The sequence below is a fragment of the Kogia breviceps genome, chromosome 7 (assembly GCF_026419965.1).
Source record: "Kogia breviceps isolate mKogBre1 chromosome 7, mKogBre1 haplotype 1, whole genome shotgun sequence".
Taxonomy (NCBI): Eukaryota; Metazoa; Chordata; class Mammalia; order Artiodactyla; family Physeteridae; genus Kogia; species Kogia breviceps.
Genome location: NC_081316.1, coordinates 6,638,756 through 6,664,420, shown reverse-complemented (window position 1 = coordinate 6,664,420; position 25,665 = coordinate 6,638,756). Strand labels below are relative to the sequence as shown.

The window sequence follows — 25,665 nt, the reverse complement described above, 5'->3', positions numbered from 1 at the left end:
CGGGAGCGGCCCGTGCCTGCGCCCCCTGCTGGATAGGAGGAGTCAAGTCACCGCTTAGGGTTTCTCCCAGGCAGGCGGGCGAAACTCAGGTACCACAGTGAAACCCATAGATACGCAGCCTCGTTCGCAATTAAAGAAACTTCAAACCGAAACGAAGCCCCATGCTTAACTTACAAAACTTATAAAACTGACAAAAATGTAAACGTTTTAGTATACTCGGTATTCATGCGCGTGCAACATTCCTGAAAGGGAATTTGGCAGTTATCCATTAAACGTAAGATGCAGGTAACTTTTCCCAACAATCTCTCTGTGTGGAGTTTACCCTATGGATACTCTCAAAATATCAAAAATATTCATTACAGGGGCTTCCCTGGTGGAGCAGTGGTTGAGAGTCCGTCTGCCGATGCATGGGACACGGGTTCGTGCCCCGGTCCGGGAAGATCCCACGTGCTGCGGAGCGGCTGGGCCCGTGAGCCGTGGCCGCTGAGCCTGCGCGTCCGGAGCCTGTGCTCCGCAACGGGAGAGGCCACAGCAGTGAGAGGCCCGCGTACCACAAAAAAAAAAAAATTCATTACAGTACTGTTTCTAATAATAGCGAAAACCCAGACACAACCAAAATAAACTATGGAAAATTTTATATTAATCAAAATAAATTATTAGAATGTAATAATGAGAGAATGCATATGTATGTTGGTATGTTAAAATCTCAAAGATGTTAATATGAAAACATGGTTTACAACAGTAGACGAGTACGATCCTTTTTATGTAATAAAATATACATATATATGTATGCAGAAACAGAAGACAGAAAATATATATGTAGATGCTTAGATTCAGGCATGTATATATAACATTTTTTCTGGAAATAATTCAAGAAGCAATAAACAGTTTTAGAGGGATTAATTGTGGAGGGAGAAAAACTTTGATTTTCATTTTGTTTCTGTATCATTTACATGATCTCGCCTCCTACATGCACAGCAAAACCCCTGTCATAGGACAGTAAGTGGAGTCTAAAAAATTCAATCGAAATGCAGAGTGATGTTACTGAGAAGTTAATGAAATGACCTCACTGAGCCTCTGCAGTTTACAGACAATGGCTGCAGAATCCAAATCCATCTGGTCTCAGCTATACCTCAGCACCATCTGGTGGAAGTTTTCACTTAGAACTTAAATATTCATAGGGATGATTCTGAGTCTAGAGACCCACTGGGGCTTCCAGCAGCAACAGTGATTCCAAGAATATTCTTGTGAGTTAATGCCTGCTTCACAGATCCAGAGAGATTGGGATGAGAATATTCTGGAGACAAGAAAACACATTCTGCTTCCCCACATCTAAGAGAGCATTTGCTCTGCTCTTCAAATCCACCCCCCCCAAAAAAAATGATAAGAAATTTTAGCACACATACACCATATTTGAGAAATGGATAAGTGGAAAGCATTTTCACTTTCTTCTTTGTCTTTCTCTGTAAACATTTTAAATGAATTATTTTTTTCATTAAATGAGGACTTTCTGTGTTAAAGACCCATGTTAGGCATAGCCTTTGAAGAACCCGCCTATCTTATTCACTTTTTATAACCCTAAACATGCATAGTGCCTGGCACATAGGAAGTGCTCAATGAGTAGTTTTTGAATGAATAAAGGGTGCCCAGACGCTGGGAGGAGCTCAATAGAAAGAAAACAAATGCACAAGTAAGATTCACCAAAGCAGAGGATGGAGAGTGGCATAGGAAAATATAAACAAAATGCTACAGCAGGGGTCCCCAGCCCCCAGGCCGGTACTGGTTGCCACCAGTCCGTAGAAAAACTGTCTTCCACAAAATTGGTCGCTGGTGCCAAAAAGGTTGGGGACCACTGTGCTACAGGGTTCAAAAGAGAAAGCGAGGGCTTCCTTGGTGGCGCAGTGGTTGAGAGTCCACCTGCCGATGCAGGGGACACGGGTTCGTGCCCCGGTCCGGGAGGATCCCACATGCCGCAGAGCGGCTGGGCCCGTGAGCCATGGCTGCTGAGCCTGTGCGTCCGGAGCCTGTGCTCCGCAGCGGGAGAGGCCACAACAGTGAGAGGCCCGTGTACCGCTAAAAAAAAAAAAAAGAGAGAGAGAGAGAGAGAAAGCAATCACATCCAGCTGGAAAGATGTATGAAGACCTCGCGCAAGAGTTGACACTTTTGCTGGTCCTGGAGGACAGTTAGGATTTTGACAAATAGAGGATGAAGAGGGCATTCCAAGCAGAGAAAGAAAAGCATGAGCAAAGGGACAGATGTGAGAAAGGAGGAGAAGCAGTCAGAAAGAGCAAGTGTCTTTTAAACCAGCATGGTTCAAATGGTGGGGCTACATTTCTAGGGGTAGAAACCATGCAAGGAATTGGAGGTGAGAAAGTATAGAAGCTGTGATATTAGAAGTTACATGACGCTAAAGCAGCTGAGAGCGACTGCAGAGAAGAATGAGAAAGAAAACTGTGGGCCAGGACCTGAAGTCTCAGAAGGTAGAAAAGTACTTGCGGTTGGTGGTTAGAAGAGAGACTGCAGAAAGACGTTTCATTACTTGCTCTGAAGGTACAGGACAAAGCAAAGACCGTGCAGAGTCCCGCGTACCCAGTGAGCCAGGAGAAGTGCAAGTGAGCGTTAAAAAGGGTGTGGTTTTCAAGGAAAGTGGCATCATCAGCCACTTTTTTGAAAGTGAGTTTACAATGAGGAGCAATTGCTAGTGTGGAGATGAATGCCAGCTTTACCACTTCCTTTATACGATAGCAGTCTGTAAGTATGGAGAAAGGTATATACCCCAAGAAAAAAAGACTCCGTGAAAGAATTGTTCTGTGGTATTTCACATTGGGTCAGCTTATACGACACTGGCAGGCAGCCTGGTGGACCAGAAAACACCTATCAACACCAGAGCAAATATAATGAACACTCTCAAATGGATACTGAGCTCACAAAAGAAGTAAAGAAAATAAACAAGGAGCCAAAAACGAAGGTGAAGTGAGAAAATTGAGCGTTGAAGGTACAATTTGGGCATACGAGATGGGAAGATGTGGAGAAAACCATGTAAAGCTAGGCTATTGGGATGGAAGACTGGAAAAATTTGCTCAACATCAGTAACAAACCAAAAAAAAAAAAACTTGTCTGTCTCGTCCAGAGAATGGAAAAAGAAGTGTCTCTGCGGAGAATCTTTAACTTCAAGCTTCACAGCAAGGTGAGATTTGAATGGATACTGCCAGCGTGGTCCAGGAAGTTCCCCACCTAAAGAGTAACTGGACGCAAAGGAAACAGAAATCCCCTCTGGAGGGTCATGCCCTCAAGGCAAGCTGCCCAGGATTCTGACAAACATCAGCTCACAATCTGCAATTACAAAGCACATGAAGAATAAACCAGTCAGCAGAAACTACAAACAGCAGAAATTTAACCTGCAGAAACTACAGATAACTGGTGATGAGAAATAGATATAAAATAAGTAAGTTTATGGTGCCCAAAGACTTAAAAGATGGAACTGTAAATATTAGAGAGAAACAAGATGTTTTTTTTTTCCCCAAAGACGGAAGAGATTGAAAAAGTACTAAATATAAAAATTGAGATTAAAAATTCAATGCAGAAGTTAAACCACAGATTAAATACAATTAATAAACTGAGATATAGATCTGAATAAATTACCCAGAATGCAGATTCAAGAAAAAACAAGGAGATGGAATATAGGACAGGGAGGTTGAAAGAGAGGGAGAATAAAGGAAGAAAACCCAGGATGTATCCAGAAGCAGGGAACAGAGAAAATGCAGTAGAAGCAGTTTCCAAGGATACAGTCGCTAGGAATCTTCCATTATTGGACAGAGACGATCACCTGTAATGGATGGACAGTAAGACTAACAGCGAGCTTCTCAACAAAAACAAAAACCAGAAGTCATAAGATACCGGCAAAAGTGCCAAAAGAAGCTAGCAGTCAATTTCAATTGCGTACCTAGTGAAACCATCCTTCAAGAATACGAAAGAAACACATTTTCAGACCATCACTGAGAGAAAGAATTTACCATCAGTAAACCCTAACAGAATTTCTTAACAGATGTATTTCAGGAAAAAGAATATTAAAACCAGAAGAAAGTACTGAGATGAAGTAAAGAAGTAATGAAATGGATAAACTCATAGGTAAATCAAAACAAATACTGGCTGTATAAAACAGTAAAAATAAAAACAACAAATTTGGAGATTAAAAACTAGGCAAGGGCTTCCCTGGTGGCGCAGTGGTTGAGAGTCCGCCTGCCGATGCGGGGGACGCGGGTTCCTGCCCCGGTCCGGGAGGATTCCACGTGCCGTGGAGCGGCTGGGCCCGTGAGCCGTGGCCGCTGCGCCTGCGCGTCCGGAGCCTGTGCTCCGCAACTGGAGAGGCCACGACAGTGAGAGGCCCACGTACCGCAAAAAAAAAAAAACCAAAACTAGGCATCACCCCCATGTTCACTGCAGCATTATTCACACTAGTCAAGATATGGAAACAACCTAAGTGTCTCTGGACAGATGAATGGAATATTATTCAGCCATGAAAAGAAGGAAAACCTGCCATTTGTGGCAACATGGGTGGACCTCGAGGGCATTTTGCTAAGTGAAATAAGAGAAATACAAATACCATATGATCTTTCTTATATGTGGAATCTAAAAAACAAAACAAACACACGGAAAACCTGGCTTGTCGACACAGAGGAGAGAATGGTAGTTGCCAGAGGTGGAAGAAATGGGTGAAGGGGGTGAAAGGTAAAAAGAAAAAAAAAATGGAAAGAATTTTGCAGCAAATACCCATATATCTACTGTCTATATTATGCAATTAATATTTTACAGTATTGTCACATGTCTGTCTATCCATTTGCTGATCCATCATTTTTTTTTGCTACATTTCAAAATAAGTTGCAGATATCAGCAGTTACATCTGAATATTTTATTGAATGCATATCAGTAACTAGAGATCAATATTTTGCAGTTCCTTTTTTCTTATGAGATAACATTTATGTACAATAAGGTGCACATATTTTGTACTTTTTCTTTAAATTAGGAAATAACAATAGCTTTGGCAGGTGAGCGGGGAAAAGAAACGGCAGAAGGAAGGAGCAAAAAATAATGATTTTCCCTTTATACAAAAATTATAGGTCCCATGTACTCATATAAACACCTAAAAAAAAGAAATTAACACATTAGAAAACAAAAATACAATAGAAAGAATTAACAAAAGTAATAGTTCATTGTGAAAAACTAGTAAAATTGATAAAACCAATACAAGACTGTTCATGACAAAAAGAAAAGTAGAGAGAGCAAAAGTTACCACTACTAGGAGTGAAAAGGGGATATTACTACATAGAGAGAAAAGAAAAGAATGTAGTACTGATACATGTGAATGTAAATGTAAATGTAAATGAACCCTAAAACATGAAGCTGAGCAAAATAACCCAGACACAAAAGTGAACGCTACAGGATTCCTTTGGGAAATTTTATGCTAGAAATCAGAGTGGTGGTTGCCTGTAGGAGATTGGGAGACTTACATAAGAGCTTGAAGGAACTTTCTGCAGTAATGGAACTGTTCCACATCATGATGGGGATAGGCTATTAGTTATACAGATGTATATATATATGTCAAGGACATTGAATCTTACAGTTAAGATCTGCCCGATTCACTGTAGGTAAACTTTACTTCAGTTTTTAAAAATTAATTGAATGCAATGTTTTAGCAGAGGCTCAAAAGATCAGGACTAGACCTAGATGGTATCTGTAACTCTCCTAGGTACTTTCCCTAAATAGAATTTTAAAATTTATTTCTTTTTTTACTGTATACAGCTTTCGTGTGGTTTTGAAAACAAAAAGCATTAAAACAAACCCAGGAGAACCAAAAAAGTGAAAGAAAGAGTAAAAACTCTCACTCCTGTCCTTGTTTCCCATCCTCCCAGTTTCCCTACCCCATTGGCAACTACTATTCTCAGTTTCTTTTGAACTCTTTTTCAGACTCTTTATGGGAAAACAAATGCCCTAAATTTTGACTTAGGGTGATGGAGTCTGAGAAAACATGGTGTCAAACATTAAATATCCTGTTGAGAGTCTTGAAGCCTTAGAACTGTTGTTAGAAATGTTCACATCAGAACTGGAGGTTCTATTTGACCAGGTCTTTGACCAAACTGGGGTTGTCATGACTTTTCATAGCACAATTTCCAGAGGAAGAAAAAAATAACTACAACAACAACAAAGAGGCATTAACTAAAATACGAGTCAACAATGTGGCAGGAGATGAAAATAAAGGAGTGAGAGTTAAATGTTCTAAGGTCATTTCCACGTTCAGGAGGAGAATAAAGAAAGTGATAAAGTGAATATTAATAAATGAAGAGTATCTGGCAAAATAAATACTCATTTCCAGACATATAAAGAACTCCTACAAATCTGAGGCTTAAACAAATGTTTTTTAAATGAATGAAATAAAATGAAAAGGAGGCAACAGAAAAACATACTCTCTTTTCTGTGTCTGGAAGTGGTTGGTGAGGAGGTGATGTCTGGAGCTTCTGTAGCCATATTGAGACAATGAGGAAATAAGCTTGAAGGGGAAAAGCCAACCCACTAAGGATGGCAGCGTGGACAGATGAATAGAACCTGGGTTCCCCTGTATGGGCAGATGATTGAGGTAAGGCCTGCTGGCCTCCTGTGGCAGGAGAGAAATGAATGCTGAGGAAGAAAGGGAGTCTATCCTGCTAATACCCTGTAGGTGTCTGCTACAAGGACCACGTAACCTGGAGCTGCCTGGAAGCCATCTTGCCACCATCTGAATGGAGCATGTCTGAAAATGAAGCCACACAGAGGAAAAGAGAAGGAGAGAACACAAAATCTGATGGCTGTAGTAACTGGCAGGGCAGAACGGTGAGCAGAGAAGCTGTGGGGTGGGGGTAGGATATGTCCAGTCCATGCTCCAGGAAGGGAGACATACGGAACACAGCCATTCAGCAGAGCACAAGCCAGCTCTACTCAAACCAATGAGCTCAGTTCAGATCCAGATTCCTAGTTTAATCAGCCTCTGCTAGGAAACCTGCTTGGCTTCCCTCTAAGGGAGAGCTAGGAGTCATCCTCCTGAAGATTCTACATGGAATTCATCACATGGGTCCTTCACAGGGGGCCCTCAACAACAGTGGCGGCGTCACAGCAGAGGTCTCTGGAGAGGACGCGTAGGGACCTCAGCGTGGCCGTTCTGTTCTGACCTCTGGAAAAGCGGCAGGCATTCCAGCAAAGCAAATCCTGGCATCAGCGTATCCTGGAAGTGGGAGTAGAAACGAGTGCTACTTAGCCAACGATATTGACAAATAATGAAAGGTGAAACGATGACAGCATGAAGCCTGGTTCTCAGGCCGGGAAAAGTCAAAGAGTCCTTTGGGACTGTGGTTTGGCGGAGTGGACAGATTGTGAACCAAACCAACCTGAACTTGAATACTGGCTCTGATACTTTTTAGCTATGTAACTTCAGAAACATCATTTCATCTGTTTGGGACTCAGTTTCCTCATCTCTAAAATGAGGGCTAGGCTTCCCTGGTGGCGCAGCGGTTGAGAGCCCGCCTGCCGATGCAGGGGACGCGGGTTCGTGCCCCGGTCCGGGAGGATCCCACGTGCCGCGGAGCGGCTGGGCCCGTGAGCCGTGCCCGCCGGGCCTGCGCATCCGGAGCCTGTGCTCCGCGATGGGAGGGGCCACGGCACTGAGAGGCCCGCGTACCGCAAAAACAAAAAAAAATTTAAAAAAAATAAGATAAAATGAGGGCGAATAATGCTAGCTTCCCACCGTGGTTAGAGTTAGAAATGATGCACGTAAATTACCCAGCACAGTGTCCGGCTCGTACAAGGTATTCAAGAAAAGACAGGGAGGAAGGAGGGGTGAATGAAGGCAGAAAGAGGAAGACAAGTCCTGACCCATACAGCATGGATTATAGAAAGCAAACGCCGATTTCCCCAACGTGCTCTAAAGAGAAGAACGAGGAAAGAGACAGCTTTCCCAAACAGGCGTGTCGGCACCTAAGAAGGGTCCTCAGCCCCCAGCTTTAAGGCTGGTTCAGAAAGCTCCTTTGGGCTCTGAGCTAAAGCACCCCTGGCGAAGGGGTGAGCGGCCCTCTCATGCTTAAGGTGGAAAGGCCAGCCTGGGTCACAGCTGGTCCCCACTGCAGCCTCCGTTCAGGGCCCCATCATCTCCCCAGCACAGTCACGGCTAGGTCACCCTGGTTCAGGATCAGCAGTAAAGGCAGCTCCTTCCCAGGAAGAAGAGCATCCCGGAGATAGAGTCGCCCCTCCTGACTCCCGCCGGGGACCCGTTCACCTCGGCCCACGCGGGGGCTGGTGCCACGTCCCCGGTCTCAGGTCCCAGGTGTGCTGTCGGCCCACACATCCGATGTGCGGGGAGAGTAATCTGAGCACACAGAATTACTTCCTTCCTCCTTGTAGAAATTATCACTCTTTTTTCTTTGGGGGACAAACGCTCTCTTACGTGTTGCTCCTTTGACTTGTTTCCCTAGCAACAGAGACAGAAGAATGAAGGCACCAGCAAAAGCAGGTACAGGTTTGTTTTCACGTCCTGGGGGGCTGAGGGCCGAGGTGGAGAGCAGTCACGACTCCTCTGTTTCGTAAATGACTCACAGCTGAGGCTTCTAGTTTTTCCCCCGGTTTTGTTTAATAGCCCGGGAGGGGAATGGACCACGACGTAAGGCGGGTCTCGCTGCCACCGGGAGAGCAAGGAGCAGTTCTTCTTCCAGGCGAGGCCAGGAAGGGCGTCGGCCTGGCAAACGACTTATCCATCATCAGCCTTCCCAGTGGCCGCCAGGCCCCGTGGCCACAGGACAACGACCAGCTCACCTGTGCGGACCCCGCGGCTCCTAGGTCTAGCAGGAAGGGGCGTCTTCTGCCTCCTGGGATTTGCCCTCAAGCACCTGCCGGACCCTCTGCATCCCTGGGATGTGAGAAGGGGAAGTGAGGGTCAGCACTGACGCTGGGTGGGTGGGGACAAGCAAGCTCTGGCTGCTGGGGCCACAGGTGAGGCCAGAAGAGGGAGGGCAGATGAAGGGTGAGGCCGCTCACCCAGGCGAAGCCGGTGGGTCTCGTCAGAGAAAACCAAGCGGAACCAGCCAGGCTCTTTGCACTCGAAGGCTCGGCCAAAGGACAGCAGCACCTTGTTATCCAAAAAGCGGCGCCAGAGCAGCATCTCCTCGTCAAAGGTGGCCGCGGGCAGGTACTGGGAGGGTGAAAGGCGCTCGGGATGCAGACCGAGACCTCCTGCCCTTGCCTCCTGGGGGGAGCTTTAACACCGCCCCCACCCGCTGCATTGCCACCTGCATTACCTTCCTCAAGTCGACCCAGATGAGGAAGCCGGCCCCACGGCTCACGAAGGGGATCCCCAGGGCCCGGAGCTCTTCCGAGACATAGACGTGAGCAGCCTTGAGCCGGGCACGGTTTTCCGGCAGGTACACTTGGTTGATCCAGTCTGTTTGGGTGAAAGAGAAGCCAGAAGCTAAACCTCGCCATCAACCCTCCGCTCTGTCCTGAGAGCCTAAATGCCAAAAAGAAAAAGGCCGTGAGCTGCCAAAGCTGGGTGAGCCCCTCCTGTAGCTGGTTGATTGGACGCAATGGGAATATTCAGTGAAAAGCATCTTAAATCCAGATACTTGGCCCTGAGGGCTCCAGGGCCTGCATGCCATTCTCAGGAGCCCAGACACAAAGTCCCTGAGGACTCAGACCCTCACCAGAGGTGTACCCGCTTACACAGTGACACTTCCGAGTCACCCAGGCGGAAGCTCAGATCCCAGTGTGGCCACTGACTAGGTGTGAGGCCTTGGGCAGCTTCACCTCCTCGATCCTCGTTGTTGTAACTGACCTTTGTTTTTAGTGTCCAGTTCGATGAATTCTAACGCCTGCATAGATTTGTGTAACCCCCATGACAGGCAGGATACCGAATGGTTCCCCCACCCCGAAGAACACCCTTGTGCTATCTGTTTGAAGTCGCAACACCCCCTTCCCTGCGATCGCTGCTCTTTCCTCCGTCCCTGTAGTTCTTTCTGCCTTTTCCAGAATGTCACATAAGTAGAGTCAGACAGTAACGTAATCTTTTGAGACTGGTTTCTTTCACTCATCACAATGCCCTTGAGATGGGTCTGTGTCTTCATGGATTGTATTGCAGCGCAGTATTCCAGTGTGTGGGTGAACCACAGGCTGTTTCTCCATTCATTTGTGGAAGGACATTTGGGTTGTTTCCAGTTTGGGGTGATTATGAATAAAGCAGCTATAAACATTCATGGAGAGGTTTTTGTGTGACCATAAGGGAGAGTATCTTGGAGTAGGATGTCTGGGCCACTTGGTAAGTGTGTGTTGAATTTTATAAGCAACTGCTCAGCTGTTTTCCAAAGTGGCTGTTCCATCTTAACATTCCCACTGGCAGAGTGTGAGAGTCCCAGCCGCTCCACATCCTCAGGAACACATGGTACTATCACTGTCTTTTTAAATTTAGCTATTAGAGCAGGTGTGTAGTACCCGGTCCTGATTTTCCTCATCTGTAAAACCACGGGGAAAATACAGGAACACCTGAGATTGAGAGCGTCTTGCAGGGCTCGATGAATGGCGGCAATTACAGGGAACCTTTGCTATCTACACTCACTATCAGAACCCAGGGACAGAACAGACCTGCACAGAAAGAGACACTTCCATTATAACAATCTTCCCTTAGTAGCTTCTGTTCTTTTTCAAGTGCTCACGGCTAATAACCATGAGTTCATATCGATTAAGTGCCTATCGTATGCCAGGCGCTATTCTAACTGAATGACAAATTACACCAACCCTACAAGACAGGTACCATTACGATCCCCGTTTTGCAGAAGAGGAAACCGAGGCTCAGGGAGGTGAAGGAACAGACCACATAGCCGGGACGTGCCCGAGGAGGATATGGGTGCAGTTTGGGCTCAGAGCTGTCACTCTCAAACATCACCCTAAATTCATCTCGTGGGAGAAGCACCCGTGACCCCTGGCCAGTCCCAGTCCGACGGCAACCCTCCCCCATCCCCAAGTGGCCAGGCCCAGGCAGTCACCACGGTCCCGGAGCAGCTGTGCCATCTGATACTGGAGCAAGCCACTGAGGCCGTGATAGCGGCAGAGGGAGGATACCGCAGTGGCCACGTCCTGGTTTTCTGTGTACAGCGTGCCGAAGCGGAGCCCAGACATCCCGAAGTCCTGAAGGAGAAAGGCACTGTGGGAGGTGGCCAGCCCTCCCAGAGGAAGCCGGTTCCACCCACCTCTCCGCCCCCTCACCTCCCCCTGACACCCCCAAGGCCAGCCAGGAACCCACCTTGCTGGTCGCCCACATCACGTGGGTCCTCTGGGGGTCAGGCAGCCTGCGGAGAGCATAGGGTGGGAACAGAGGCAACGCAGACCCGTGGGGGGTTCACACGTTTGGTCGAACAAATGAGGAGACGGGTGAATCTGGTTTCATCTCTTGAATCACCAATTCCTATACATCCTTTAGAGCAGGGGTCAACCAGCTGCAGCCTGCTGCCTGTTCTTGTAAACGAACCTCTGTGGGGGCACAGCCACGCTCTCCCACCTGCGTACTGCCCGTGGCTGATTTCATGCTACAATGGCAGAGCTGAGTGAGTGACCATATGACCTGTAAAACTTAACATATTTGCCATCTGATCCAAAAATATTTGTCAGCCCCTGATGCAGATCATAGTTCAAGCATCATCTCCTCAAGCAGACCTTCTCTGACCCCCTCCCAGTAGACCAGGCCAATTGGGTACCCCAAGCAGATCCTCTGTTGGCTCTCCAGACGTCTGCTTTTCAATAACCAAATGATGAGCTGTGTATCTAGTTGCTAAAAGTTTTGGGGGGGTTTTGTTGTTGTTGTTGTTGTTGTTGTTTTTCCAGCTAGAAAGACAAGTTCCACATAAGAGGGGTCTGTATCTTTCTTGTTCACTGACGTATCTCCAGCACAGCATAGTGTCTGGCCCACAGGAAGTGACAAATCCCTATTTCTCTGAGTCTCACTCTCCTAATCCATAAGCAAAGGGGAGGAACAACCTACGTGCCATCCACCTGGCAGAGCTTCGTGAGGACTGGCTGGGCAGAGCAAAGGAGAGTGTTCGGGAACCACTGGCTGAAACCACCCACCCCGGCCAGGCAGGATATTCACCACCTGCGTGAGTTGTGTCACAACAAGAGCCCCTGATCAGGAATACGGAGCTGACAAGCCACCGCCAGCCAGAAGCCTTTAGGAGGGGCCAAAAGGAGGGAGGAGACGCCAGCCCATAATATGTTCTACCAACCTCCCAGAAACCCTCGCACAGGAAACCATCTTGACCGAGAGATGCGCGCCCCACCAGGAAGGGCCTTGAATTGGACCAAGTATGGGCACGAGCAAGAGGATGGACCAGAGACAACCTGGAAAGCTACCCCCATTGCCTGAAAACCTGAGGCTGCGAGCCACGCGGCAGAGCGGTTCTCCAGGGTTCCCTCACCCTCCTGCTCTCCACCCAGGTGCCCCCTCCCAATAAAGTCTCCTGCTTTGTCAGTACGTGTTGTCTCCTCAGACAGTTCGTTTTGGAGTGTTAGACAAGAGCCCAGTCTCGGGCCCTGGAAGGGGTCCCCCTTCCGGTAACAAAAGGACTCAGCACGGCTGAAAGATCTGAATGGATATCAGGAACTGTCAGAGTCCCTAAACGCCAGATGTGCAGATTTTACAGATGAGCCGATCCAACTGTTTCCAGAGGTGCTCTGGACACACACTCTTGACTCAGACTAAATCTAATGGAAAAGCTCCGATAGCTGGAAGGGCTTGGCACGTGCAGGGGCCCCCAGAAGTATTTGCTGAGTGAATGAGTGAATGAGTGAATGAATGAAAATGAAGCCACTCTGGAGATGAAGCACACAGCAGGGGAGGCCCATTTCCCACCCTCCTCGGAACCACCACAGAACAATCTGAAAACCACTGATCGGCCCAGCCTCCCTTCTTCTCGTGAGGGGACCTGAGGACAGTAGGATTAGCTGGAAGGAAGAGGAAGTGTCCTGCGGGGGAGGAGGGGTGCGGGACTGACAGAGTCAGCTCACCTTTCCAGGCTCAGGACACTGTGGTACCCAACCGACTCCTCAAACACGGACAGCATGTAGACCTCATCCACCATCACGTGCAGCTCATGCCTGGAGGGCAGGTCGGGGGGGGGGGGTAGAGAGCTTGGTCGGCCCCAAAAGCATCCTCCAGGGTGGGATGGCGGCGAATCCGAAGTCCAGAAGGACCACAGTCTAGCCCAGGGCTACCAAACTTGTTTTTTCCAGGAACACCCTGCTTTTGTCTACTTCTTTCAAACAAACAAGAAGCCGTGCACACACAAAGCAGATGACAGTGGGGAAAGAAAGAGAGAACTAGCATCCCACCACCCCTTACCCCTTGACTCCACTGCCAGGAAGGGCCAAAGCAGGTAGAGACCCACAGCGGGGTAAAGAGGGTAGCAGGACCCGCACCAAAGCTCACATCAGAACCCGGATCTGTCACACGCCTTACGGGGTGAGCGTGGGGTGCCCCACCTCTTGGCAAACTTCAGGTACTCCTGCAGCTCTCCTGGGGAATAGACATCACCCAGAGGGTTCTGGGGGTGGATGAGGATGAGGCCTTTGACCTTCACACCCTGAAACCATCAGCGGGACAGGAGACCCTCAGCTCCTCCCCAAGGCCACACGGTCCCACTGGGCAGGATCCCAGGGAAATGTGTTCACCACCCAACACGAGATGAATAAGGCCAAAGAATTCTATCTGCAGCATCGTATCAGCTATCGCAGAGAACAAAGCTCAGAGAGAAATATGCCTAAACGCCAGTAGAAGTTGCCTCTGTTGGTAGAATTATGGGTGGCGGTTTGTGCTTTTAAAATTCCCACAGTGGGCATATATGGATTTTATGAACAAGGTTAAAAAATTAAAAACCAGATTGATAGATTTCTGAAAAGTGGACTGGACAGGAACCACTGCCGGGCTGCTGGTCTATGCTTTCTTCAGGAGGCCTCAGATCCCCTCAGAGTGAGGGGTACCACCTCCTCAAATCACCAGAGAGACTGTGAACCACAGACTTCTAAGCTCCACGCTTGACCTGCTGAGTCAGAATCGGGAGAAGTCGGGGGTAGTATTTTTAATCCAGCTCTCTAGTTGATTCTTTGTACACTGAGAGTCTCAGAGTCTTTCTCTAGCATTTCTCTAGCAGGAAGCCCTCCATGGGCAGGCTCCTGCTTGACCCCCGGCACGGTTCCAGGCGACCACCCTACCCCCCACCCCCATCACGAGTGCCACCACCACTCCCAGGAGATCAGCCACAGGAAGGGGCTCCATGCCCTGCTCAGGCACACCCACGTCCAGCCTTGGGTTTAATTTGATCCCCAGACCTCAGAATTAGCTCCTTCCAGCGCCATCTCGAGCTTCTCCACTGTGAGCTGGAAGGGGCGTGTCTCCAGCCCAGTGACCTGGAAGAAGATCCACAAAAGCCACCAGCCAAATTCAGTGACACCCCCCCCCCCAAGACCTGGACCCTGAGGCCTCTCCTACCCCTGTCATCTCTCCAGCCTCCTCTTAGAACAATCTCAGAAAAACACAGGGGGGGTCACTCCCCTCTCACTGCCACCCACCCCATCGCATCAGGGACACCCTCACGGCTCTAAGGTTTGGGGAAGAGCCCCCTGAGGTCCACCGATTGGGGTCCGCGGGCTTCCATGTTGAGGTCTGCTCTGCCCCGTTCTCACCCCACCATTCCGGTGTGGTCTCCCTGGGCTGCCCTTGGCTTTTGCCTCGACCCCAGGGATCTCAGAGGTGGAAGATCGGGTGTCCCCAGGGCACCTAGCCAAGGGCAGCCAAGGCCAACAGAAGGCTCCACTCTCCTTTCAGCCATAAACCCAGAGGCCTCGGCATGGACCTCCTCTCACGTCTACCCTCAAATTCAGAAAGAGGAACATCTCGGCCTACAGGAAGGCCCAGGTCCAACCTGGGGTCCCAGGAACTCTTACCTCACTGTCCAGATAGACACAGACCAGTCGGACGTTGCCGTAGAGATACACATGCTGCGTGATGGCTCCATAGTAAGGGGCAGGGATCAGGAAAGCCTCTGGGGGCAGGAGTGGGCCAGGGCCCGTCACCCTCTGGCCGGAACAGCCAGACCCCCGTCCACTGACCCCACGCCTCTCCAAGCCTTCAGGGTGCTTGGGGAACATCTGGGGAACATGCCCCCTCTCTCAGTTCCCAAAACTCTTTCTAAAGCTGGGATCCACTGAGATCAGTCCCTTTTCTAATAATTAGTAGCTACCATTTATCTGGCACTTAATATGTATGGGGATCTGTGCTAAATATTTATTTTTTATCTCGTTTGATCTTCACAATCCCTCTGTGGAGTAAGTGCTATTATTATCCTCCCTTTACTCATGGGGAAACTGAAGCTTAGATCCCTCGGAAGCACACGACCTGCTGGGTTACTGCAAAAGCACAGACTTGCAACAGGCGTCGAAGCTGCAGGGTGAGGATCTGGGCGTGACAAATGGGAAAACTTGACAATACACAGAACTGCCCAGAGACAGAATGTACTGCTTCTGGAGGAGTGAATGCTCCCCCGCTGGGGGCACTGGAGCCAAAGGCTGACGCCGCTCCGCTCGGTGGGGAGGGGGTGTCATGCAGAAGACCCCCGCTGTGGACACAGGGGTTGAGGAGATGACGCCCAAGGTCCCCTCGAAGGCTCAGGTAAAGGTGCTCCTCCAGCTCTCCAGAGGGTGCGTCAGTCAAGCTGCCCCCTTCCCAGCCTTCCCTTCAGCACAACCCCACCCCCGCCTCGCATCTCTGGAAGGGGCAGACTTTGCTCCACGTGTTCCCTCCCCCGGCCACAGGGATTGGGCCAGAGGTAGACAAATGCCCCCAGGAGCCAACGCACTGGCTGGCCAGACACCCATCACGTTCTCTCTGTCTCAGGACTTTGCTCCAAGAAGCACAGATCCTTGTGAGATGAGAACATGCACTTGAATGTGAAGGTCGTGCGGAGTCAGAGCTGAGCCAACAACCTGGGCCAAACAGAGCTGAGGAAGGTCCAGAGAGAGGCCTGCATAAGAGGCGGGGGAGGGGGACTGCACACCCCAGTGAGAGACAGAGAGTGTGACGCTGATTCTACTCTTGATGGTTCTAGAACGGGTAGGAAATTGCCTATTACATCCTTGTGATGAATCTTCCTTTCAGGGTTCAAAACTTGGTCATTACGTCTCTCTGTGTTATTTTAACAAGTAACTTAACCCCCTGGGCCTCAATCTCCTCATCTGTTAAATGGGAATAAGCACAGAACCTACCTCATCGGGGTTAGAGTGAGGATTGAATGACAGACTATGCCTAGCCTTAGGCCAGCACCTGAAACGTAGTATGTGGTCAATCAATGTTACTAAATTATGATTATTCATTAAGCTAATATGAGTGGGTCTCTGTTACCGGCAACCAACAGCCCCTGACCATGACTGTGGTCAATACGTCCTCGATTTGACCATGGCTCTTGCAGCAAGCACTGCTGGCTAGATACTCAACAGCCACTCCAGTTTTCTTCCTTGCTAAGAGAGCACCAGATTTTTCAGCTATGACCAGCAATAAGTCCAAGGAAGGTGCACCTTCCCCCAGCCCTGGGGGATGAAGCAAGTTTGGTTTAAGCCAACCAGGGTTCTCTTCCCCTTCGCCAGGGACTGCTTTGGAAATGGGTCTGTGAGTCCGTCCTGGCCAGAAAGATGCAAGGGGAGCTCTGCGGGGACTCTTCCAGGAAAGGGTAGCCCCATTTCCTCCCTCCCAGTAAAAAAGAGACAGGCACAGCACGGCCTCCCTCTCCTCCTGCTTTAGGACATGCTGTCACGTGAGGTCGTCACAGAGAAAGGGCCCAGAACCCCGGCATCACCTTGACTTCCCCTGGAACTGCCACAACCCCTGGTGTCTTGTCAGGCCACTTGGTTAAGCCCCCTGTGGTCTAACAGTCTATTATGGCAAAAGCACCCTGACGCAGGCCTCGAGGCCAGGCAGCCAGGGACACCGCAGGCACAGGGCAGCCCCCGGTACTGAATGGGCTGCAGTCTACTTACCCCCCACCTCACACAGTACCGCGGCCAGGGCGGAGAAGAGAGAGGCACAGCCATTCAGAACCACCACCTGAGGGTGACACATCCATGGGACAAAGATGAACCTGTCCCGGGAGGGTGCAAGGGCCTGCAGCCTCTCACCCCGGAGGGCACAGAGGGAGGGCCAGGTCGTGCCTGCAGGCCCCTCCTGGCTAACAGCCAAGGCCATTTGTGTGGCTTATTCGTGGGGACCCTCTTCTAGAGCAACTGAGCAAGGAAGAGGGAGCTGGCCACTCAGAGAGTCCTGCCCGAAGGCGTGGAGGCAAAGAGGGGCCACAGAACAAGGTGGGGCAGAGATTATACCCAAACTCTAAATATCTAGGATGAGGGGAGAGAAGGGAGGGGGCCTTCCTAATTCCAAATCAAAACTAAGTGACCCGGGCTTCCCTGGTGGTGCAGCGGTTGAGAGTCCGCCTGCCGATGCAGGGGACGCGGGTTCGTGCCCCGGTCCGGGAAGATCCCACGTGCCGTGGAGCGGCTGGGCCCGTGAGCCGTGGCCGCTGAGCCTGCGCGTCCGGGGCCTGTGCTCCGCAACGGGAGAGGCCACAACAGTGAGAGGCCCGCGTACCGCAAAAAAGAAAAAAAAAAAAAAAAACTAAGTGACCCTACCGGACCCCTGGCCAGCCAAAAGCTGGGGAGGGGGCAGAAGAGCGGGAAGGGGCAGGGGAGGGGGCTACTCACATTCTCTGGCTTAAGGGGTGTGGGGCTCCTGCAGTAGAAAGACAGGAACCTGGCCACTTCCTCCCGGAGGCTGGAGATCAGACAGACAGGTGGGCAGAGTGCTTGTCAGAGGGGCTCCGACCCCAAGTCCAGCCCAGAGCTCCTCTGCTGAATCTTCAAGCAGCTGCCATTACCCTTCTCTGCTTCCCACGATGGGAATACAATCAGTATTTGTCTCCACTCCTCGGTACCCACTCCCTCCTCGGTCCCAACACTACCCGCAGGCGTCGAAACTTCCATTGCAGTAGTTCTAGGACACCTGACCCCACCTAATCAGCAGACCACAGGGAGATCAAAAAGGAACACTCGCTCTACAGATCTAGCTAACAGCAACAGTAAGAATAGCACATTAATATAATAAAATATATAATATAATGTAAGATAATATAATGATTATTATAACAATAACTATTACCCTAGTTATTGCTAATATTTACAATCATTTACCTTATGCAGGTGTTATTTAGAGAATATTCCTCATTTACTCTTCATAAAACCCCCATGACACACTACGATTATTATTATTCCCATTTTACAGACAAAAAAACTGAGGCTTGAAGGACTCAGGTTACGTGCTGGTAAGTGGCAGAGTCCACACTCAAGCCCAGTGGCCAGACTCTAGGGCCACCATCCTAATTATTATAAGAGCACATGCTTGGAATTAGTCTTGCAATCAAGTCCAGCTCCAGCACTGAATCCTTAGGACAGCATCTGGGTCCTAGCAAGTGCTCAATAAATATAAACTCTTATTAGTTTTACTTACTAGATCCCATCTTACCAGCAGAAGGCCCCAAGCATCCCCTCCTAAGCTGATTCTGGCTCCTCTAAAGCTACTGAGAAACTGGAGACAAGGCTCCTGGCCTGAAGGCCCTCTCCACTCCTCAGACTCAAGAGAAACCAAGCCAGGGAGCCGCTGAGCAGGGCTGGGACGGGCAGGAGGCAGCAGTTCCCTGCAGATGCTCCAGGAGACCCCAGGGCTGCCAGCTCTCCAGGACCAGGCCCTCAGCCTAGGGCAGGCTTTCGCAACCTGCCACTATGGATGTTTTGGGCCAGATCATTCTTTCTCGTGGAGCGGCCCGTCCTGGGCACTGTAGGACGTTTAGCAGCTTCCCTTGCCTCTACCCAAGAAAAGCCCGGAGCAACCCCCTCCCAGTTACAACAACCAAAAATGTCTCCAGACATTGCCACATGTCTCTCGGGGAGGGAAACCGCCCTGGGGTTGAGAACCACTGGCCTACAGGTGCTACTTACAACAGATGTCCCCTCCAGTCAGGGTACTGCAGCAGGCACGGCTCCACCCGCAGCATGTCGCTCTGACTCAGCTGGGGACAGACAGGGGAGAGCAGGGCTGAGGGCCGCACACACTCACGGTGAGGGCCAGCCCTGCCACCTGCATCCACGCAACACCAGGGCGTCTAAAGCCAAGGGCTTGGTCCACTTATCAGAGAAACTGAGACGGGGCAGCCCAGGGACAGCATTCTCGTGCCCATTTTGCAGATGAGAAAACTGAGTCTTAAAAATGTCAGGTGTGGGACTTCCCTGGCGGTCCAGTGGTTAAGACTGTGTGCTTCCACTGCAGGGGGCCCAGGATCAATCCCTGGTCAGGGAACTATGATCCTGCAAGCCGCACGGCAAGACCAAAAAAAAAAAAATCAGGTGGCTCAGCCAACATCACAGCACCGGCAAGTGGCGAAGCTAAGACAAACCAGAAGTTTGGACTCCTAGTCCAGTGCTCTTTATACAGCACCGCCGCCCAACCAAACCAGAGGGGTGGATTTGCAGAGGCAGCGATAGGAGACCACGCTCCGCAGCTCCTCCAACGGGGTGACAGAAGAGGTCCCAGAACTGGGTGCCCTACCTCGGTCTTGGCTCTTAAGTCATGGAGGGACTCAGGCCGCTGTCTTCCTGCAGGCTCAGCTCAACCTCACACTTTGCAAAATGTGGCCATTTCCAGACCATCCCCGTCCACTGCCTGGGTGCTGGGTTAGTGACTCCCAGGGCATCACACCCACAAAGTCAAGGAAAGGCAGAAGCCTTGGGCAGCGGGACCAAAAGGAAGAAAGGGAATGAACCACGTGTCTATAACCGCAGCCTCTTCCATTTCTCCTTCGTCCTTGAGCACGGCACTGTCCGACACGGAGGCCTGTGGCCACATGTGGCCCTTATGTGTGACTCTCCTGAATTGAGACACTGGATTCTGAAGACTTACATGAAAGAAGTATGTAAACTATCTCATTAATAATTTTTTATATTGATTACATGTTGAAATGGCCATATTTTAGATACAATGGGCTAAATAAAACACATGATGGAAATGAATTTTACCAGTTTCTTTGTACTTATTTAATAGAAAATTTTTAATTACATAGGTGGCTCACAGTTTATTTCTACCGGATGGCGCTGAGCTGCCTTAGAGTGGGGAGCTGACTTTGAGCTGGCTTTGGGTAGAACAGGCTTTTCAAGCCCACGCCCTACACCCCTCTCCCCTTGCAGCTTAGATGTTTCCCTTTGGAAATATGTTCCTTTGGGTTAAATATCACTCTCTCCACAGTTCCAAACTCTAGCTCCTAGGCCTCGAGAGACACATTTATCAGATAGTTCCAGCAGTTTACTGGAGATGGCTCACACCAGCTCAAGAAATCTGATTATTTTCTCTATCTGTGAGTTGGCAGGTAGAGGGAAGGGGGGGGGGCAACATAAGGGGAGGAGATTAAGAGGTCCAAACTATTAGGTATAAAACAAGCTACAAGGATATACTGAACAACACGGGGAATATAGTCACTGTTTTATAATAACTATAAATGGAGTATAATCTTTAAAAATTGTGAATCACTCTACTGTATACCTGTAACTTGTATAATACTGTACAGCAATTATACTTCAATTTTAAAAAGTAAATAAAAGAAAGAAATCTGATTTCAGGAATCTTGCAAACTGTACCATTTTCAAAAATTAAATTATATAAACTATACATCTAAATTATGTAAGTCAGTTACAAGAAAAACAAAGGTAAAAAGTACTCAAACAGGGGCTTCCCTGGTGGCGCAGTGGTTGAGAGTCCGCCTGCCGATGCAGGGGACGCGGGTTCGTGCCCCGGTCCGGGAGGATCCCACGTGCCGCGGAGCGGCTGGGCCCGTGAGCCGTGGCCGCTGAGCCTGCGCGTCCGGAGCCTGTGCTCCGCAACGGGAGAGGCCACAGCAGTGAGAGGCCAGCGTACCGCAAAAAAAAAAAAAAAAAGTACTCAAACAATATTGCTCCTGTCTATGTTACTCCATTTTGCTCTCATCTGTGCTCTGGAGGTTCTTTGCATCCAGGTGTCTGCATGGTGGGATTACCCCGTGATGGTGCCCCTGCACCTCTCTTCCCAGCTCTGCATGCGGTGATGTCCTAGCAATAGCTTGATATCGGCCACAGTGGGGACACTTACACTATGGGAATCAGAAAAGCTACCGATCAGGGACCTCTTTCTCCCAGGGCCAGTTGTTAACTACTGACCACACATCACCGAGTATCTATCTCCCCCTGAGAGTAGGGACCCAGACAGCAGGAGGAACTGAGGAGGTAAAGAGCCAGAAGAAGTGAAGAAGGAGGGTCACAGTGGGGAAGTGACTCTCCCGAGACGGCAGAGAAAGTGGTCCCCGAGGCCACTGAAGCAAGCGGCAGGCTCTCTGGGGGAAGTATTCCAAGGAATCCCAGAGAAGACAGCCCCTTGGAGCTGGGGATGCCACCCAGAGGTGCACCGGGACTTACCCGCCTGGACAGCAGGTCAAAGCAGAGTTTGTTCTCACTGGTGCCCAAGTTAATGATGCCCTGGAGGTGAGAGGTACAGAGCCACGTGAGCACAGCAGAGGGTGCCATCAGAAGGCCCCGGGGGGCGCACCAAGGCAGCAAAGCGAAGCTCTCTGCAGTCCCACCCTTCCCACCACCCCTCCTGGCCTTTGCTCAAGCCATGCCCTCCACATGGCTCCCTGATCCTATCTTCCCATTTCTAAAGCTCTGTGCAAATGCCATCTCCTCCAGGAAGCCTTCCTCAAAATCCCACCTGCAAGGGATCTTTTCTTCTTCTGGATCCCAAAGCACTTTATCCGGCCCCCTTTACAGCACTAGTCAGTTTCTGCCCCAGGTCACAGGGACTGATGTACAGGCTTTATCTCTCCCACTAGATGGGAAGTCCCTGAAGGCTGGATACATGTCCCAAGACACCGCTGTATCTCTCAAGAGCCTCAGTTTACAGGATGAAAGAATGTACACAGTAAACTGGTGCTCTGGCAGGAACAGGAACAAGGGTGAATGTACCGCAAGAAGAGGCCCTGTCAGCCCTGTGGAGAAGACCACGTGGTGAGGAACCAAGGCCTGCCAACAACCGTGTGAGTGAGCTTGGAAGTGGATCATCCCCCCACCCCACCAAGCTTTCAAATGAGACCACAGCCCCAGCTTCAGTGCAACTTCCCAGGAGATCTTTAGCCTGAAGCACCACCTGGATTCCTGAATTCCAGAAACTGTGAACTGTTTGTTTTAAGCTGCTGAGACCTGAAGTCCTTTGTTACACAGCACGAGATAGCTAATACAATCCCTCACTTTTTCAGGCCTCTGCTTCAATGTCACCATACTAGTGACCTATGACCACCTCACGTAAAATAGTAATATCCCCAGCCCCCCCCACCAGTCTCTATCCTATTACCCTGCTTTATTTTTCCCTACAAGACTTATCCCAACATATTATATATATTTATGTCTGTCTCCCATACTAGACTATAAACTCCATGAGGGCAGGAACTTTATTTTTGTTCACGGCTGTAACCCTGGTACACAGAACAGTGCCAGCACCTGGTACATGCTCAACAAATAAAGATTCTTAAAGGGTTATTCATGACAGCTCTCTACCCTCTGAAGGTATTACTAGTAATAAGTTATAATAATTGGGGCAGATAACATTAATAATAGTAGCAACTACCATTTATTGAACGCTCTATGTGGAAGCACTGTGCTCATAACTTACATACCTGATCTCATTTAATTGTGACAGTTCTATAGAGGTATTACTACCCCATTATAGAGGTGAACTGAGGTTCAAAGACATTAAGTAATTAGCTCAAGAATACACAACCCGGAAGTGAAACAGGTGCAACCCGAACCCTAGTTCTGTCCCAGATCTGAAGTTGGATAGTCATGGGCTGTGGATCAGAATCCATATAAGAGCACTCCGTGGTTCTTGAATTCCTCCCTCACAAATCAAGGTTCCCTTAATTATAAATGGGCCGTTTTCTGATTCAGGTAATGTACAGGGGCCTCTCTGAGCACCCCTTTGGGAGTCAGAGGGGCAGAACTCCAACATGACAATAGCAAGCTGTGTGCTGCCCTGTTGGTCCAGGTGGGGTACCCGCCGCCCCACCCCACCCCCGTGCTCTCTTGCGTCCCGGTGGGGAGGGGGCCTTCACTCACACTGGGGTTCTTATCCTCATCATACTCATCCATGTGGTAGGTCCTGTAGCCCTCCTCTGCTGAATCCCAGAACCATTTAATGACGCTTCCTCTCGAGGACAGGTAGGGGCTGTCGGAGGAGAAGGTGGCGGTGGGATCACCCACTCCGTAGGGCTTCAGCGGCTTCTGGTCTGGCTTTCTGGAGCATTCTCTTTCCAGACCATCCCCATGGTTACTGTGCAGGCCCTGCGTGGAGACGGAACCCGGACAGGTGGTAGGGGTCCCGGAGCCCTTCTGAGGGGGTGTGAACATCTGCAGAAAGACAAAAGCCCTCAGTGCCTGATCTGATCAAGGGCTTTCATAGCACCAGGCACCAGAAATGAACTGGGAGTCACGGGGCCCTCCCCCGTGTCCATCTGCCCCGTCCTTCAAGTTTCTATACTCATCACTTCCCGCGTCCCTTACTAGTTGTAGCCATGTGCGCAGTCACTTCAAGGCATCAACTCTGCGAAGGATCTACAGACAGGGGCTGTACTTGCTACTTTTCTACAACTTTAATAAATGGCTGCTTCAGCTTGTTTCACTTTTGTGGAAGTTTTTCATTCTGCAGCCTAAAGAGTCACCAGCTTCTTTTTCCGTTCTTGCCGACGTCCGTTTCAAAAAGCCAAGTTAAAATGTGCTGACTTAAAGCAGAAAGAGCCTGGAGTCCAGGGGTCTTGTGACTGTTGCGAATAGGAGTAGAGGAGAAAACGAGATTATCTGGTTGTTTGGAGGCGATGATGGGTGGGGCCTGAGAGGAAGGAAGTGGGGTTCCCAGAAGTGCAAGTGCACAGACCCTGAGCTGAGCCCAAGGCCCCCCCACGGCCCCGGTCCCGAAGTGGGGGAGGCGTGGCCGCTGGGCGGGGCTGGTCTGATCCTGTGCTCAGATGTGAACTCCTCCACTTTCTAAGCCGGTGTCCTCTCGGGCACAGTGGGTGTACCTCATAGGGTAGCAGTGAGGACATAAATCTATGAGTTAGTGTGAATGGCTTAGAAGAAATCCTGGCTCATGGCCAAACTTCAGTAAAATACGTTATTATAACTCGGCTTAGAAGAAATCCTGTCCCATGGCCAAACTTCAGTAAAATACGTTATTATAACTCAGCTTAGAAGAAATCCTGTCCCATGGCCAAACTTCAGTAAAATACGTTATTATAACTCGGCTTAGAAGAAATCCTGTCTCGTGGCCAAACTTCAGTAAAATACGTTATTATAACTCCTCGCCGCTTTCCCCAGTCCTGATGCACAAGCCCCAAACACCAACCAATGGCCCAGAAACCCAGGGGGCTCCTCGGTTACATTTTGCTCCACGAAGTCTTTTCCGGGGTCTCCCCCAACCGACTGGGCTCTCCCCAGCCTCACCTGGCCCCCCACCCCATCCCATGCCTGGGCCCTCGGCAGGGCAGAGGGGCTGAGGCGGGGTGGAGGTGGGGGCCGGCGGGCAAGGGGCGTCCAGCGGGGCGGCGGCGAGTCCAGAGACCGAAACCCGCGCGGTCGGGCCTCGGAGACCCACGAGAGGGCGGACAGGGCGCAAGGCAGAGCGCAAGAGCCCTGCAGAGCGGCGAGGGCCTCGCGGGCGCCGGCCCCCGGTCTCCCGGAGGAGGAAGTTTAAGTCTGGCCGAGAGCTTCGAGGCGGAAGGGCCGGGACTTCTGCAGCGAGGCCTCGATCCCGGGCAAGGCAGACCCCGCGGGCCCCCTGTTCTGCAAAGCGTGCATTGCACCTACCTGCGGAGCTGGAGGAGCCGGCGCCGGCACTCAGGGGCGCGCAGTCTGTGTCCGAATCCTCGCCCGGACTCGCTCTCCGCCGCTGTGCGCAGGGCACCCGGGCCCAGGCGCTCGCACTCGGCACCGTGCGCGCCGGATCGGGCTTCCCGGAAGGTTCCGGCGCAGTTCGTCAACTCGCGCCCGAGGCCGCAGGACGCCCGGGTGTGGCCTGCGCGCAGGGAGCGCACACGCCGCAGCACCGTGAGGCGGGGAGAGGAAGCCGCGGAAGGGGAGGGGGCCCGGGGCCAGAGCTCCGCCAGGAAGGGACGGGCCGCCCGCTGCCACCTCCGATCTCTGCGGCCTCAGCGCCCTGGCCGCCTTCCCGCCCCGGTCTCCCCACCCCTGGCACACGGGGGCGCCTCCCTCTGCCTCCCGGCCTTGGTGTCCCCATTTTAAGGCGGAGTCAGCGAGGTCCCTGGACAAATGTATGCCTGGTTGCGGCCCATGGAAAAGACTCTCCGGAGTTACATGAATTCCGATTAAGGGCATCCTGAAAACATCCTTCCCCTGTGAAAGCTTTTAACCTGAGTTTGTAATGTCTCCTCTTTTCGTTCTACAGAACATCTGGTGAACTCTGCCTGGGACCCTGCACAGTCCGG

General features: G+C 50.4%; 1 protein-coding gene across 3 annotated transcripts in view; it reads right to left on the bottom strand.

Moving 5' to 3' along the window:
• The window catches only part of ACCS (1-aminocyclopropane-1-carboxylate synthase homolog (inactive)), a 35,202-nt gene extending 9,747 nt beyond the window's left edge, over positions 1 to 25,455 (bottom strand). The window contains exons 1-16 of one of the 3 annotated variants that reach the window (XM_059069926.2): positions 25,028 to 25,455; positions 23,285 to 23,575; positions 21,593 to 21,652; positions 19,094 to 19,164; positions 17,804 to 17,873; positions 17,087 to 17,153; positions 15,002 to 15,099; positions 14,387 to 14,464; positions 13,541 to 13,641; positions 13,067 to 13,156; positions 11,310 to 11,355; positions 11,053 to 11,194; positions 9,316 to 9,458; positions 9,056 to 9,209; positions 8,834 to 8,927; positions 4,891 to 7,253 (exon numbers count right to left, since the gene is read on the bottom strand). In XM_059069926.2, coding sequence (XP_058925909.1) covers positions 8,860 to 8,927; positions 9,056 to 9,209; positions 9,316 to 9,458; positions 11,053 to 11,194; positions 11,310 to 11,355; positions 13,067 to 13,156; positions 13,541 to 13,641; positions 14,387 to 14,464; positions 15,002 to 15,099; positions 17,087 to 17,153; positions 17,804 to 17,873; positions 19,094 to 19,164; positions 21,593 to 21,652; positions 23,285 to 23,575 — 1,479 coding nt within the window. In that variant the 5' untranslated portion in view covers positions 25,028 to 25,455 and the 3' untranslated portion in view covers positions 4,891 to 7,253; positions 8,834 to 8,859. Of the gene's footprint in view, positions 1 to 4,890; positions 7,254 to 8,423; positions 8,493 to 8,833; positions 8,928 to 9,055; positions 9,210 to 9,315; positions 9,459 to 11,052; positions 11,195 to 11,309; positions 11,356 to 13,066; positions 13,157 to 13,540; positions 13,642 to 14,386; positions 14,465 to 15,001; positions 15,100 to 17,086; positions 17,154 to 17,803; positions 17,874 to 19,093; positions 19,165 to 21,592; positions 21,653 to 23,284; positions 23,576 to 25,027 lie in introns of those variants that run through there. The other 2 variants (XM_067037054.1, XM_067037053.1) reach the window with 2 other exon arrangements.
• Positions 25,456 to 25,665: the final 210 nt, after the last annotated feature.